Source organism: Danio rerio, chromosome 11 (genome assembly GCF_052040795.2).
Source record: "Danio rerio strain M-AB ecotype USA chromosome 11, GRCz13ab, whole genome shotgun sequence".
Classification (NCBI taxonomy): Eukaryota; Metazoa; Chordata; class Actinopteri; order Cypriniformes; family Danionidae; genus Danio; species Danio rerio.
In genome coordinates this window covers 43,106,219-43,122,500 of record NC_141031.1, presented here as the reverse complement: position 1 = coordinate 43,122,500, position 16,282 = coordinate 43,106,219, and the positions used below count along the sequence as shown (strand labels likewise).

Genomic DNA, 16,282 nt, shown 5'->3' with positions numbered 1-16,282 from the left:
TAAAATATTATTTGTGTCTTATTTTGAGCTGAAACTTTACAGACACACACTAGGGACATCAGCGACGTAATGAGAGGGGTCTGGATGCAGACCTGCAGTGCAAGTTGAGCTGCATGCAATGCTTTTTAATGGGCTCACCTAATCCCACCCCTACTCCTACCCGTCACAGTGACATCACTAACTCTATTGAGTGCATTGTGTCTGACATTGCATCGCTGAGTGATGCAATCTCAGCTTGCATCATAAAGGCTGCATCCAGATACTATTGAACTTATTTGACATCTTGTGAAAACGAGCATAATAGGTCCTCTTTAGGTGTCAAAAAATGTTTCGAGAATTTCTGCCGAGATATTTATGAACTTGAAAATCAATCTTAAGAAAATAAAGGTTGTTTAATATGGCTGTCAAGCTGCATTGATATCTATGAAAACTGTTGATTGGGGAAAAAATCTTTAGATAATTCAAATGTTCTACAAAAAGTTTTTTTTTGGGTTTGCTGCAAGAAAAAAAAAAAAAGAAATGCTAGATGTCGCAAAATTCCTTCATGTCATCCCAACACAAATAGATCAAACTAAAACTAAAAATTGTTTTCTCAAATTTAGGTAGATTGAACATAAAATAATTAAGTAGTTCCAAAAAATCTGAAGAATTGTGTTGATTCAGCTTAAAAAATCAGCAGAAATCAGCAGAAAGTGATTTTCTTTGCAGAAATGAATTATATATATATATATATATATATATATATATATATATATATATATATATATATATATATATATATATATATATATATATATATTAACATATTACACTCTTAAAACTCAAAATGCCAGGGAAGAACCAAAAAGTATTTTTAGTTTTTTATGACAGTAAGAAAAAAAATTCTGATTCCCTCACGAGCATTTCAGCCAAATGTTTTTCAAAGAACTATTCTCTTAATTTCATTTCATAATTTAAATATCTTGTTTTTCAACTCAGAACCTTTTGTGGAATTAAAAGGTGTCAGTAAAGTTCTTCATGGAATCATCAATGCCATGAAAAACTTTACTTTTAAGAGTGTGGAAGAAACGTTTCGGTTCCTCACAAAATTTAAAATTGAAATTGATATGTGTTCATTTATTTTCCTCCAGCTTACTCTCTTTACTCAATACTTTATTATTGGATTTCAACGTCAACCCGATTTTCATTTCCAAACAAAATGCAACGTCCCCACAACGTTGGGGTACAACTTCATGTTGACGTCCTGTGCCTGCTGGGTAATTTGTTTAAATTGTTAGGTCCTCTGAGCTCTTCTCAACATCTTTATTTTTAAGAGTGAACTTAATTTCTATAATTTTTGGGTGAACTAACCTCTTTACAAATGCGCTTTCTGCAGTTTGACTGTGAAAACAACTCTTCTGAGCTCTTCCTAACATCTGTATTTTTAAGAGTGAACCTAATTTCTATAATTTTTGGGTGAACTTTCCCTTTAAAATGTTCTTTCTATGGCTCGACTGTGAAAACAACTCTTCTGTTTTCTTCCAGACATCTTTATTTTTAGGAGTGAACCTAATTTTCTTTCAGTTTTTGAGTGAACTATCCCTTTAAAATGTTCTTTTTATGGCTTCACTGTGAAAACAACTCTTCTTAGCTCTTCTCAACATCTTTATATTTAAGAGTGAACCTAATTTCTACAATTTTTGGGTGAACTATCCCTTTAAAATGTTCTTTCTACAGCTTGACTGTGAAAACAACTCTTCTGAGCTCTTCTCAACATCTTTATATTTAAGAGTGAACCTAATTTCTACAATTTTTGGGTGAACTATCCCTTTAAAATGTTCTTTCTACAGCTCGACTGTGAAAACAACTCTTCTGAGCTCTTCCTGACATCTTTATTTTTAAGAGTGAACTTAATTTTTATAATTTTTGGGTGAACTATCCCTTTAAAATGTCTTTTTATGGCTTCACTGTGAAAACAACTCTTCTTAGCTCTTCTCAACATCTTTACTTTTAAGCATGAACCTAATTTTCTTTCAGTTTTTGGGTGAACTAACCCTTTAAAATGTTTGTCTATGGCTCGACTGTGAAAACAACTTTTCTGATTTCTTCCAGACATCTTTATTTTTAAGAGTGAACTTATTTTTTTGCTTTTCAGGTGAACGAACCCTTTAAAACATTCTTTCTACAAATCCGCTGTAAAAACAACTTATTTTAGCTCTTCCTGACATCTTTATTTTTAAGATTACATGAGATTTCTTTCATTTTTAGGTGAACTAACCCTTTAAACGTTCTTTCCATGACTCCGCTGAGAAAACAACTATTCTGTTTTCTTCACAACATCTTTATTGAACTTATTTTGTTTTAATTTCTGGGTGAATTACCCTTTTAAAATGTACTTCTATGGCTTCACTTTGAAAACAACTCGTCATAGCTCTTCCCGACATCTTTATTTTTAAGATTACACTTAATTTCTTTCATTTTTAGATGAACTACTCCTTTAAAATGTTCTTTCTATGACTCCGCTGTGAAAACAACTCTTCTTACTTCTTCCCGACATCTTTATTTTTAAAAGTGAACTTGATGTTTGAAGTGAAAAATCTAATTGTACATTATTTAACAGTCTGTGAATGTGGTTGAACACTCACACATGGGTTTGAGCTGTCCGATGAGCTCCTCCTTGGTCCATTTGGCCCATTCTTTCTTATCAGTGTTGATGGAGCAGAGGATGGGCCCACACGGCTTTCCACAATCCTCTATGGCGGGCACGTTCAGGTAGTGGACCAGCACAATGTCAGGATTCTGAAGAAGAAGAAAAAACAGAAAGAGAAAAGCAGATGAGATGAAAGACTCCATGTAATAAGGGAAGAAGGACGAGAAGACGAAAGCGCGTGGAAATTGACACAGAGGGAGAACAGCGAAGGGAGAAAAGTTTCTGCTCAAAAGAAAGTTGTAAATTCTTTTTATTGGATCTTCGGAGGAGAATTAGGAAAAACATGTCTTGGGGGATTGAGTTTTGTCATGGCTAACAGAATTCAGATGTTTTAGCTCTGACTCATGCGTCTGAACTATTAAAGAATTCATACAATTTTAAGTATTCATTCATCATTCATTTTCTTGTCGGCTTAGTCTCTTTATTAATCCGGGGTCTCCACAGCGGAATGAACTGCCAACTTATCCAGCAAGTTTTTTACGCAGTGGATGCTCTTCCAGCCGCAACCCATCTCTGGGAAACATCCACACACATATACACACTATGGACAATTTAGCCTACTCAATTCACCGGTACCACATGTCTTTGGACTGTGGGGGAAACGGGAGCACCCGGAGGAAACCCACGCAAAGGCAGGGAGAACATGCAAACTCCACACACAGAAACGCAAACTGAGCTGAGGTTCGAACCAGCAACCCAGTGACCTTCTTGCTGTGAGGCTACAGCACTACCTACTGCGCCACTGCCTCGCCCCAATTTTAAGTAATACTTTTATAAAACAATGCTTTATGGAAGCACTCAAACTGCATTACAGGCAGGGGTGTTGCTAGACATAAGGCTCTACTGGGGCACAGCATCCCCTCCAAAAAAACTATATTTATATAAAGAACAGTATAGGAGCCATATTACTTTTCATTTAATAATAATGTTTATTTGTATACTGATTAGTTTGGGTTTCACAGTGACGTTTTATGTTTTGGTCACGTGGGCATAACTGGCACCTGCTAGAACATATAAAGCGCGTGCACAATCACACAGGTGTTAGGAGGAGAGAAGGAAAGTGGGGTAGCCGTATTTTTTGTTGACCGCAAAGAGCAGCGCAAAACGGCATCGCAACGGCACACGCAACAACCATCACACCAACGCAATAATCGGCACAATACAAAACAGGTATTCAACTCACATTGTATTGTTTGTCATGTTTCAAGTTTACATAAAGTTTTCCTTATAACGTCTTGCAAGAAAAAAAAATTATTCAAAGATGATTCCTTGGATTTACTCAATTTTATTATGTTAAGTGTTTGTAAACAATTTAATTGTGTTGAATTTAAACAAACACATTAAGTTGAACATTATTCAATTTAATTTGATTGTTTAAATTCAACACAAATAAATTGTTTGCAACAGTTTTGCATGCAACACTTTTTTCAGTGTGGGCTCAGTGTGTCTGTCTAAAGCCACCAGCGCGTCACAAATTAAAAGGACCCACACTGCCTCTCGAGCGACTTTTATTTAAATTTTGCGTTTTCCTTTCACTCTTGGATTTATTTAACTTGAATGTTTTTTGTATATTACATTTGTATCTTTGTATATTATTTTGTGTTGAGCCTTCCATATATGACACACAAGTTGTAAAGTTGAATCCCATTTTGTTGTATTTGGATTTTGTATTTTCAATAAAAAAAAAAAAAAAAAAAGCCTCTCGAGCGACTTATAGGAGGCATCAGGAAGTCGCAATAAACAGTACTATTCTTAATAACAGTATTATTCTAAATAACAGTTTTATTCTAAATAAATAATAATTGTGAAATGTTTTTGAAGGTAAAGGTATTTTTCGTGTGGTTTATTATGATATATTGTAATGAAAAACAGACTGTTGGTAAATATGATGATGGTTTATGCTATTTTCTGGTGAAATAATGTTATTGAAGGTAAAGGTATTTTTTCGTATGATTGATCATCATGATATATCGAAATGAAAAAGAGACAGTTGGCGAACAGAGTTGCCACTGAGATGATCGATACAATATAACAAATGTATATTCTGTAATGTTTTGGCATCGAAATGTCACTGTGTTGATATAGGTATACCATTTTCCTGTGAAATTGTCTTTGAAGGTGAGGGTAAATGTTTCTTGCATGGTTAGTTATGTGGGTAGAGGTGACGGTAAGATTTGTTTGTTTCTTAATCTTTGAGTAATTGTCAAATGTAAAAAAAATTTAATGTTACCTGTTGGATTTTTATGTTATTAATGTACACTTGACAAATGATAATAGTTGATACACTGTTTTTTCTGTGGAATGATGTTTAAAGTGTAAAGATAGTAATTGTGTGGTTTATAATGGGTAATGAAATGAGAGTGGCGGTCTAACTAATTGCGCATTGTGATTGACTTTGGGATAAAAGGGGTGGAGTGAGAGGATTGTGTCACACACAGTGAGGAAAGCATTGTGCCGAAACATCTGTCTTTTAATCACCCATAGAATGTAAAAGAAAGAAAAAATAAAAAAAACAGCACGAAGCAATTACTTGAGTACGAATCATTACCTTTTCTAAATAAATAACAGAAATTTATTCTAAATGTAACTGGAAAACAATCGAAAGACATAACTGGAGTGACGCTAAGATAATTTAAGAAATCTTTTGCATGAATATTAATTTTAGCAGAATGAAATTCTATAGACAATTCAATAGAATACAAAAAAAGATGTTTTATAGAATTATCTGTTGTGTATTGTCTTAATCCCAACTCATGGCCAAGAATTAGGTTTATTAAGTCTAACTTCCCTGACTTCATCCCTCCTTTCTTCTTCATCCCAATTAATATCAGGAGCCATGCTTAGTCTAAATAAGATCACCATCATATTATTTAAACTTTGTTTTGTCGACTTGCAAAACTCACCGGGTGGCTAATAATTCAGGGGGGCTAATAATTCTGACTTTAACTGTATATCTGTATAACTGTAAACACACAAACACACACACACACACACACACACACACACACACACACACACACACACACACACACACACACACACACACACACACTATATAATTTATATATATAAATTATCATATTAAAATTATAGAAATATTAAATATTGCATTGATTTCTGTTCATATTGTAATAATCTGATGAACACAATAAAAAAAAAACTATTATTTCAATGATTTCTTCTAAATAATAAACATTTATTTAAGAAAATTTGTAATGTTTAACTCAACAAGAATTTCCGATGAACTGGTTGCAATTTTTTTCCAATATTCATTTTTTTTCCTGGAAAAAAAAGTACTTTTCTGCATTAATTGCATCAGGAATTCAAAGAAAATCACCTTTTACAAGCAGGCTACATTTTCTCATAAAATCAGCTTAAAATTCATCTCTCGTTCACGGCGTGAATATGCACTGACACAGAGAGCAGACAAATGAAATTAAGGAACAAATTAAAACTAGTGTGAGTATAAAAGGGTCAAAAGTGCAGAGAAACTCCCATGCAGAGGAAGTAAAATGAACCCATGCAATTGCAACTCCATCAAACACACACACACACCTCAGAGATTCCGAAACGTGTTAAACGTGGGGTCTGCGAGTTGTTTTGCGTTCGGTGGCATTGAGGTGGGAGTCGTTAATTGGCAAGCATGCGTGAAAACACAACAGTCTCCCATTCTTCGCCCGAACTCCCCGGAGCAGATGCCCCCAATTAACTTCTAAGTATTTACCAACATCAAAACACCACAATTCATGCCGGCTCTGAATTACAGCCATAAATTATCCTAATTGACAGCGTAAGAGTAATAGGTGTTGTTTAAAGCTCAGCTGCTATAAGCACAAGTCGTGGGTGTGAAGGGGATACGTGGAGATCAGGCGCCTTTTCCAATGACTAATCAAACTGTATAGCGCGCAGATACACTCGAAGGACAGCAATAATATACGCAGACTTTAACCAAAAGGAAAAACAGCCCAGAGCGCTGTGCATTTAAGCTGCGAAATTTAGTCAAGAATCAGTCTTAAAGAGCGCATGTGATGCTGTTTTTAAAAGTTCAGTATTTTGTTTATTGCTGTAACAGATGTGGATAACATGCTTTAATGTAGATATTATGTAAGAATTTTATTATGTTAAATATTTTACGTTCACAGATTGATTTTTGATATTGTTTTATGTTATTTATTAATTTGTGACAAGAATACTCAGAGTCGTAAAGCATTACTTTGCTACAGCAATCCACATGTAATATTTTAAGGTTTTTTTTCAGAGGCTAGATTCAAATCAAATACCACCAAACGTCCCATTCTACTTTCGATTTTAATTTATACTTTACAAATATTGTCCAAAGTCTGAAATCATACACTATCTCTTAAAAGTACTGTCGCCTATCCAAGTTTTAGAAACAACAAATAATAACTTGACCTCTAGTTGATCATTTGGTATCGGAAGTGGCTCATATGAAATGCAAAGAACTCTAGATTACGCTTATTTTACCAAAATAAAATATGATGATGCCTTGATTTTTAATGATTTAATTAGGACAGCAAGGTCTGACTGTGCTTAGACAAAAGTATTGTCACTGAACAGAAATAATGACAGTATAGAATATAGTCATGCTGCAGTAGATAAAGAATAATTATTGTGTATGACTCCTCATTGGAGGACTGCATCCATACATCTCTGCAATGACTCAAATCACTTAGTAATAAAGTCATCTGGGATGGCGAAGAAAGAGTTCTTGCAGGACTCCACGAGTTCATCAACATTATTTGGATTCATCTTCAATACCTCCTCTATCTTACCCAAGACATGCTCAATAATGTTCATGTCTGGTGACTGGGCTGGGCAATCCTGGATCACCTTGACCTTCTTTGCTTTCAGGAGCTTTGATGTGGAGGCTGAAGTATGAGAAGGTGCGCTATCCTGCTGGAGAATTTGCCCTCTCCTGTGGTTTGTAATGTAATGGGCAGCACAAATGTCTTGATACCTCAGGCTGCTGATGTTGCCGTCCACTCTGCAGATCTCTCGCCCACCCCCATACTGAATGTAACCCCAAACCTTGATTTTTCCTTCACCAAACTTGACTAATATCTGTGAGAATCTTGCAGTGTTTGTGATGATTGGGATGCAGTTCAACAAACGATTCATAGAAAAAAATCGATGAATCGAATTTCCAAATGGTCAACTAGAAGTCAAGTTATTATTTGTTGCTCTTACAACTGGGATCCATGACAAGACATTTGTCAGGTACAGTAGTGTATGGTTTATATATGGTTTCATATTGTGTGGAAAAACCACAAACCTTGCAACACAGTTTGTGAATAACATTTCAATATTCTGATTTCTAGAAGTTTCTCTTTTTGACAACAAAAGTGCTCTGATTGGTCGTCTGACCCAGTGGCATTCTGATTGGCCAGACACCTCAAGTGTCTGTGATAAATGTAACGCCTCTAACAACACCACTTTAGCTATCAAGACTTGTGAACCATTTGTTCATAAAATAAGTAATAAAGCTATTGGTTTACTTTATTAATTCAAACTTAAGTCAAATTCTGAAAATGGAGATATTAAAGCAGTTTATTTAGAGCCTGATTAAAGCAAAACATTTCATAGTGGTGTGCTTTTTTCCTTTGTGATGTCTCCACAACATGACAACAACATTAGAGTTCACCAAAGCCTCATCTTCATTCTTAGCATAAGAATCTTTCAGTGCTTTTATGCTAATATTTATAAATTGTGATGGAGTTGTTTGCATAAGTAGTACCTAGATTTTGATCAATGTGTTCTCTGTTCAAATAAACATCTTTTGTGGGAGAATATGAGCTTCACAACTTTGGAGGTTTTTTACATGCAGACACACTATATACTAACATGCCACAAAAACAAAAAACAGAAATTTTTCTGTGCATTGTAGTAATTCATTTAAAGGACAGCAACATTTTGTTGGCCTGAAAATGGCAAAATAAAAAAACCAACACAGGCTCATTCTGAAAACGTAGTCCTGTGGGAATTTCTGAAGACTGCGAATTATTAAAGCCTGGTTTATACTTCTGCGTCAGGTGACCGGCGTAACCCACGGCGCAGGCAACGCGCGTAGCTGTGCATTTATACTTCTGCGAGCTGTCTCTGTTGCTCTGCATTAACACTTCCGAAACGCTAGTTGGCAGTGAGGTGTAAATGTTCCTCTGTGTCGAGTTTCTTCGCTGTTGTTTTGCTTTTCCTGAACACTTCCTGGATGTACAAGTGGCTCAAACTCGCTCATTTTGAGGCAGGAACCGGCGGACGTGCAACAACTTTAACTATGAGGTAAACACAAAACAAAACTTTCTATCCGGAGCTCCTTCACGGGACTCCTCACTTGTAAACAATCGCTCGCGCCATTCGCGCGGCTCTCGGTCCCGCCCAGACTCGTCAGCGCTACCAAGCCGACCAATCACAGAGCTTACGCTACGCATCGTTGCGACATGTAGTTACAATTTTTGAGAGGTGCACGTCAGTGACGGCGACGGCCACGGCGAAGAGCTATGCGTCAGCGCCGTAGCATACGCAGAAGTATAAATTAGCCGGAGTTACGTATAGCTGCATTTCATTTTTTAAGAGAACACTACGAGGCGGTATGAATACTCAGACCAGCTTGTCTGGCACCAACAACCATGCCATGTTCAAAGTTACTTAAATCACCTATCTTCCCCATTCTGATGCTCAGTTTAGACTGCAGCACATCATCCTGACCATGTCTACATGTCTAAATGCATTGATTCGCTTCCCTGTGATTGGTCGATTAGAAATTTGTGTTTACAAGCAGCTGGAGAGGTGTACCTAATAAAGTGGCCGGTGAGTGTATTTTTCTTTAGTGCTTCTTTTGTAAGTCTATATCAGTTTATATGAAAATGTGTATGCTTAATGGCTAAATGTAAAATGATTAACATTTAAAAGTAGTGCTAAAAACGGATCTAGTTTATAACAATGCTCGAATAAAAGCACACCCATGTGCATAGAGAAAGTGTTGTAAGATATCCAACATAAAGAAATGTGGCGGCAGCAGCAGCCCGAGCCATATTTGAAGCTTTATCAATGCAAAACTGTCAATAAATTTCCCCAGCTGCCACTTACTTACATTCTCCATCAATCCACCTCCCGAATCTCTACAGCGAGGCACACGTTCTGAGCTAATCGATGAGATACAGACTTTAAAAACCAGTGCCTTTTGTCTCCGCGTCACCTTTGGCTTTTAAATAGAGCCAATCATTCATAGAGCTCCTGCCCGAAAGAGTTAGTACGTCTCTGTGAAAGATGGAATCAACTTCTCCGTTCTCAGCGTCTGTCCGGCGGGCCCATTAGCATTTTAATATTGCAGCGTTAGCGACCAGATGGGAGGCAGAAAAAAAAGCTAACACATTCAGGGATGCATATTTCAAGGTGTTTGCACAATACCTTTGGTAGATTTAAGAGGGAAGGGGGGGAAAAAAAAAGGCCGGCTGATTTCATCACAGTCTCAAACAAGAGAGAAATTGGATTGCATTATTTGTTTGGCTTTTGAAGGCACCATTTTAGTTTGATGCTAAAACTTCTACGCCAGCATATTCGCCACCCCTCACTGTTTTTATGAGCCGGAACATTCTGGAAAGGGGATGTAGTTGCTCAAAGGTGTCAGATGTAATATGCGCAACAGAAGGGTCTCGCATATAGTTTTGGTCTCAGAGCACTTGATGCACATTGCTTGCAAAACGACGATGCGATTGTTTGGTTTCGTGCAATTTCAAAGAACGTTTCTGATGATCTGTGCATGCTTTAAAATCAGATCTGAATTAAATTGATTGATTATAATGCATAATTATAGGTATATGCATAAACATTTTTATTACTCATAACAGTCTGTGGCGACACGGTAGCTCTGTGGTTAGCACCGTCACCTCACAGCAAGATAGTCACTGGTTCGAGTACTAGCTGGGCCAGTTGGCATTTCTGTGTGGAGTTTGCATGTTCTCCCCATGTTGGCGTGGGTTCCTCCGCGTGCTCCGTTTTCCCCTGCAGTTCAAAGACATGCGCTTTAGGTGAATTTAATAAACTAAATTGGCTGTAAAGTGTGAATGAGAATGTATGGGTGATTCCCAGTGCTGGGTTGCAGCTGGAAGGGCATTCGCTGTGTAAAACATATGCTGGATAAGTTGGTGGTTCATTCATTTCAGTTTATTATTATTTTTGACTGTGTTTGTAAGCGTTTGTTTGACCAAATTGGCATAATGAATGAATGAATAAATAATTCAAATTAATAAATAAAAATTAAATGAAAGAAATAAAATGAAATAAATAAATTCAAATAAAGAAAATTAAACAAATAAAATAAATGTTCTTGTTTTTTAATTAAAACATCTTAACATCATTCAGACACGCTGGGGATATAATTATGAGCGTATATAGTTTTTACATTTTATTTTTACTAAATTATCCTGTATGAAACTTGTATATTGTAATATGTAATATTTCTTCCCAAATAAATATATCAAGACAAAATCACTGAAAGTCAATTTGGTATAGTTTAATGCTGATTATTTATTTAAGATTTTTTTCTCATTAATTCTTCTTCTCTGAAAATGTAGTTTACACATCAATTCTGACTGTGTGTACAAGCATTAATTTCAACAAATACCTAATAAACAAACACTAAAATAATTCAAAAGTAGAAATCATGAGAATAAAGTTTTTCTTAAAAGAATAATCAGCATCAAACTATGGCAAAATGACTTTGTGTTTTTTGTCTTTAGTGTTTTTTGTCTAATATGTTTAATTAGGAAGTAATATTACAGTTTTAAAATGTTTTATACAAGACAGCAAGAACAAATAAAATAATACAATTATATACCCATGAAATTATAAACCCAATGTGTTTGAATAATGTTAAGATGTTTTTACAGAAAAAACAAGATCATTTATTTTATTTGTTTTATTTTATTTATTGAAATTTATTTATTTAATTGTATTTATTTAATACAATATTTATTTATTTATTTAATTGAATTTGTATATATTTTAGTTTTTGTATTTAATTAAATTTTCATTTAACTAGATTTTATCTATTGAACTCTTATTCATTTATTAAATTGTATTTATTTAATGTAATTTTTATTAATTTATTTAATTGTATTTATTTAATGTAATTTTTATTTATTTAAGTAATTGTATTGATTTAATGTAATTTTTATTTATTTATTTAATTGCATTTATTTAATGTAATTTTTAATTTTTATTTAATTGTATTTATTTAATGTAATTTTTATTTATTTTTTTAATTGTATTTATTTAATGTAATTTTTAATTTTTATTTAATTGTATTTATAATTTTTTTATTCATTTATTTAATTGTATTTATTTAATATAATTTTCATTTAGTTATTTAATTTTATTTATTTAATATAATTTTTATTTATTTATTTAATTGCATTAATTTGATTTAATTTATTTATTCAATTAATTGTATTAAATGTAATTTTTATTTATTTATTTAATTGTATTTATTTTATTTAATATTTATTTATTTAATTGTATTTATCTAATTTTTATTTATTTATTTAATTGAATTTATTTAATTATATTTTTATTTATTTATTTAATTGAATTTATTAAATAGAATTTTTATTGAATCATTCATACAATCATTCATTCATTTATGATTGTTTGATTTAATTGATTGGCAGTGCACAAATCTTTTTTCCATAAGTTTCTGTTATTCTAATCTTTACAGAAAGTCATAATACTATTTTGTTCATTTTCATCCACACCAAAACCTCATTAAAAAAAGCTAATCGAGCTTCAACAAAGGCGGCTGTAGACCAGAATAAAGTCCTAAAAAAAAAAAAAAAAAACTTTTGTGATGTCTGGCATCAGAGATCAGATGTTCCTCAGTGATGTGCTCACTCACGCCAGACGTTTCATGGTTTTTCCACAAATGATTTTGTGAGCTGTTCTCAGTCCATTTCGCTTCCCAATGGTGTAATATTTGCTGTTGCTTATGGCAGTTTCAACACACGTCTGTAACCTGGCAACAAGCCTTGTCAAACACACTCACTTACACACACACACACACACACACACACACACACACACACACACACACACACACACACACACACACACACACACACACACACACACACACACACACACACACACACACACATATATGCACACACATTCACACACACATTCACATGTGCAGCTAGTGAAACTCGACCGCAAACTGCTCTCCATCTCATCAATGATAATGAAAGTAATAAATTAAGTGTATAAATACTCTCTCTCTCTCTCTCTCTCTCTCTCTCTCTCTCTCTCTTTCTTCATCCACACAGGTGTATTTTGCATTGCACGCACGTGTGTGTGAGTCTGTAAATGTCTGGAGTCATCTCACACCTGCTGTACTTCAACTGTGTGTCTGGTCCAAACTGCTGCAGAGCAAACTCACAGTCTCCAACACACACACAGAAATGCAACATGAATATGAACTAGTGCCAACTATGAGATCTGAAAGACATTTAAAGGGCCCCAATTATGCGTATTAAATTTCTAATTATTATTTTGGATTGTCTGCTACAACAGGATGACATCAAAATAAAGTTAGAAATAAAAAAAAACCATTAACTGTCTCCCAACAACCTTCATCTACTTCCTCTCAATGATTGGATTAAAGTCACCATGAAATCAAAACGTACTCGTATTATTTTTATTTGTAAATAGTAGTTATGAAATGATGTATCTGTGCACTTTATTCGTTTGTAAAAATTAATCTGCCCTCATGAATTTTAACCAAACACATAACCTTTCCTTCCCCCCCGAAACGGCTTTCTTCACTTCTGTTCACATGGAATACCTTTAGGGCGGGGCTATCAGTCATTAGGGCAGGGTTATCAGTCAATGGGGTGGGGATATCAGTCATTTGGGTGGGGTTATCAGTCATTATGGTGGGACTATCAGTCATTGGGGCGGGGCTATCAGTCATTAGGGCGGGGTTATCAGTCATCTGGGCGGGGATATCAGTCAATATGGTGGGCATATCAGTCATTGGGATGGGGCTATCAGTCATTAGGGTGTAACTATCAGTCATTGGGGTGGGGACATCAGTCATTGGGTTGGGGATATCAGTCATTAGGGTGGGGCTGTCAGTCAATGGAGCGATCTATCAGTCATTAGGGTGGGACTATCAGTCATTAGGGTGGGACTATCAGTCTTTAGGGCGGGGCTATCAGTCATTAGGGTGGGGCTATCAGTCATTAGGGTGGGACTATCAGTCATTAGGGTGGGACTATCAGTCTTTAGGGCGGGGCTATCAGTCATTAGGGTGGGGCTATCAGTCATTAGGGCGGGGCTATCAGTCATTAGGAAGGGACTATCAGTTATTAGGGTGGGACTATCAGTCATTAGGGCGGGGCTATCAGTCATTAGGGTGGAGCTATCAGTCATTTGGGCGGGGCTATCAGTCATTAGGGTGGGAACATCAGTCATTAGGGTGGGACTATCAGTTATTAGGGTGGTACTATCAGTCATTAGGGCGGGGCTATCAGTCTTTAGGGTGGGACTATCAGTCATTAGGGTGGGACTATCAGTCATTAGAGCGGGGCTATCAGTCATTGGGGTGGGAACATCAGTCATTAGGGTGGGACTATCAGTCATTGGGGTGGGAACATCAGTCATTAGGGTGGGACTATCAGTTATTAGGGTGGGACTATCAGTCATTAGGGTGGGGCTATCAGTCATTAGGGTGGGACTATCAGTTATTAGGGTGGGACTATCAGTCATTAGGGCGGGGCTATCAGTCATTAGGGTGGGGCTATCAGTCATTAGGTTGGGACTATCAGTCATTAGGGCGGGGCTATCAGTAATTGGGCTGGGGATATCAGTCATTAGGGTGGGTCTGTCAGTCATTGGGGGGACATCAGTCATTGGGCTGGGAATATCAATCATTATGGTGAGGCTATCAGTCATTGGAGCGATCTATCAGTCATTAGAGTGGGACTATCAGTCATTATGGCGGGGGTATCAGTCATTAGGGTGGGGCTATAAGTCATTAGGATGGGACTATCAGTCATTAGGGTGGGGCTATAAGTCATTAGGATGGGACTATCAGTCATTAGGGTGGGGCTATAAGTCATTAGGGTGGGACTATCAGTCATTAGGGCGGGGCTATCAGCCATTAGGGTGGGACTATCAGTTATAAGGGCGGGGCTATCAGTCGGTGTGTTGCTATATATGTTCCTCAATACTGTTATATGGACAGTAATAATAACACTGGTTTTACTACATCAAAAAAGAGGAAGTGAAATTAAGTGTTTGTCAGAAGCGACAGGCATTCATTTAGTTGTGCCTGTATCTTCATATTTGGGTGAACTATCCCTTTAACACCTCATTTAATATTAAAATTGGAGCAAACGTTCCCTTTAAGAGCAAACCAGACTCAAACAACATTCAAAAAGAAGCATTCATACAGTGTTTGACATTCTGCAAGCATGTGTCTGTGTTCATGCATGACATCTATCAGTATATAGTGTGTGCGTGACCGCAATATTGTGTCAATTAAATCAGTGCATACGTGTGCCTCATGCACTCCATATTGTGTGAGTGTAAAATCAGTGAAAGTGTGTGTGTTGTACTCTGGGCTGTGTTTAATAGCTGCCCTGGACACAGTGAACATGATGATGAATGTTCCAGTGTGTCCATCATTAAGCTGCTCTTTGCCCAGGGCACACACACACAAACATTTGGTCCCCACAAGGTGTTGAATATCAGGAGCACACGCATAGAATTCATTTCATGGGCTATTTCTCCTCATATGTTGTGCAGTAGTAGGTTGTACATGTGGACACAGAAAGCAGTGTGTTGTAGCTCCATTAGTTTTCCTACATTGAGAGTGTGTGTGATCTGCCTAGAGGCTGCTGACCCTGATATCTGCCCTCACACACTTTATCTACATGCTCCTTGTCGGATGGAGATTTCTGAAGGTGTAGATGTTTCTCCAAAATGTGTGATTTTAATGATGCTATAAATGACAACATTAGAGGATATTCAAACAAGAAAATTTAGAACAGTTTCTAAAATAAATAACACGATTATTTATATATTAATTATATATAATGATATATTATGTATATATATTATATATATGCTATATATATTTATATACAGTTGAAGTCAAAATTATTAAACCCCCTGAATTATTCGTCCCCGTTTATTTATTTTCCCAATTTCTGTTTAACAGTGAGAATTTTTTTTAGCACATTTCTAATCATAATAGTTTTAATAACTCATTTCTAATAACTGATTTATTTTATCTTTGCCACTATGACAGTACATCATAGTTTGTTCTGTAGACTAATGAAAAAAAATATTGCTTAAAGTGGCTAATAATTTTGACTTTAATATGGTGTTTAAAAATTAAAATCGGCTTTTATTCTAGCCAAAATAAAACAAATAAAACTTTCTCCAGAAGAAAAAATAATATCAGACACACAGCGAAAATTTCCTCCCTCTGTTGAACATTTGGGAAATATAAAAAAAATAGATTTATATAAAAAAAATAGAAGTATTTATTTATTTATTTATTTATTTATTTAT

General features: G+C 35.5%; 1 protein-coding gene across 50 annotated transcripts in view; it reads right to left on the bottom strand.

Moving 5' to 3' along the window:
* The window catches only part of camta1b (calmodulin binding transcription activator 1b), a 698,990-nt gene that overhangs the window by 68,056 nt on the left and 614,652 nt on the right, over positions 1–16,282 (bottom strand). For all 50 annotated transcript variants that reach the window (XM_087274121.1, XM_087274128.1, XM_087274115.1 and 47 more), the window contains one exon: positions 2,625–2,778. In XM_087274121.1, coding sequence (XP_087130247.1) covers positions 2,625–2,778 — 154 coding nt within the window. The remainder of the gene's footprint in view (positions 1–2,624; positions 2,779–16,282) is intronic.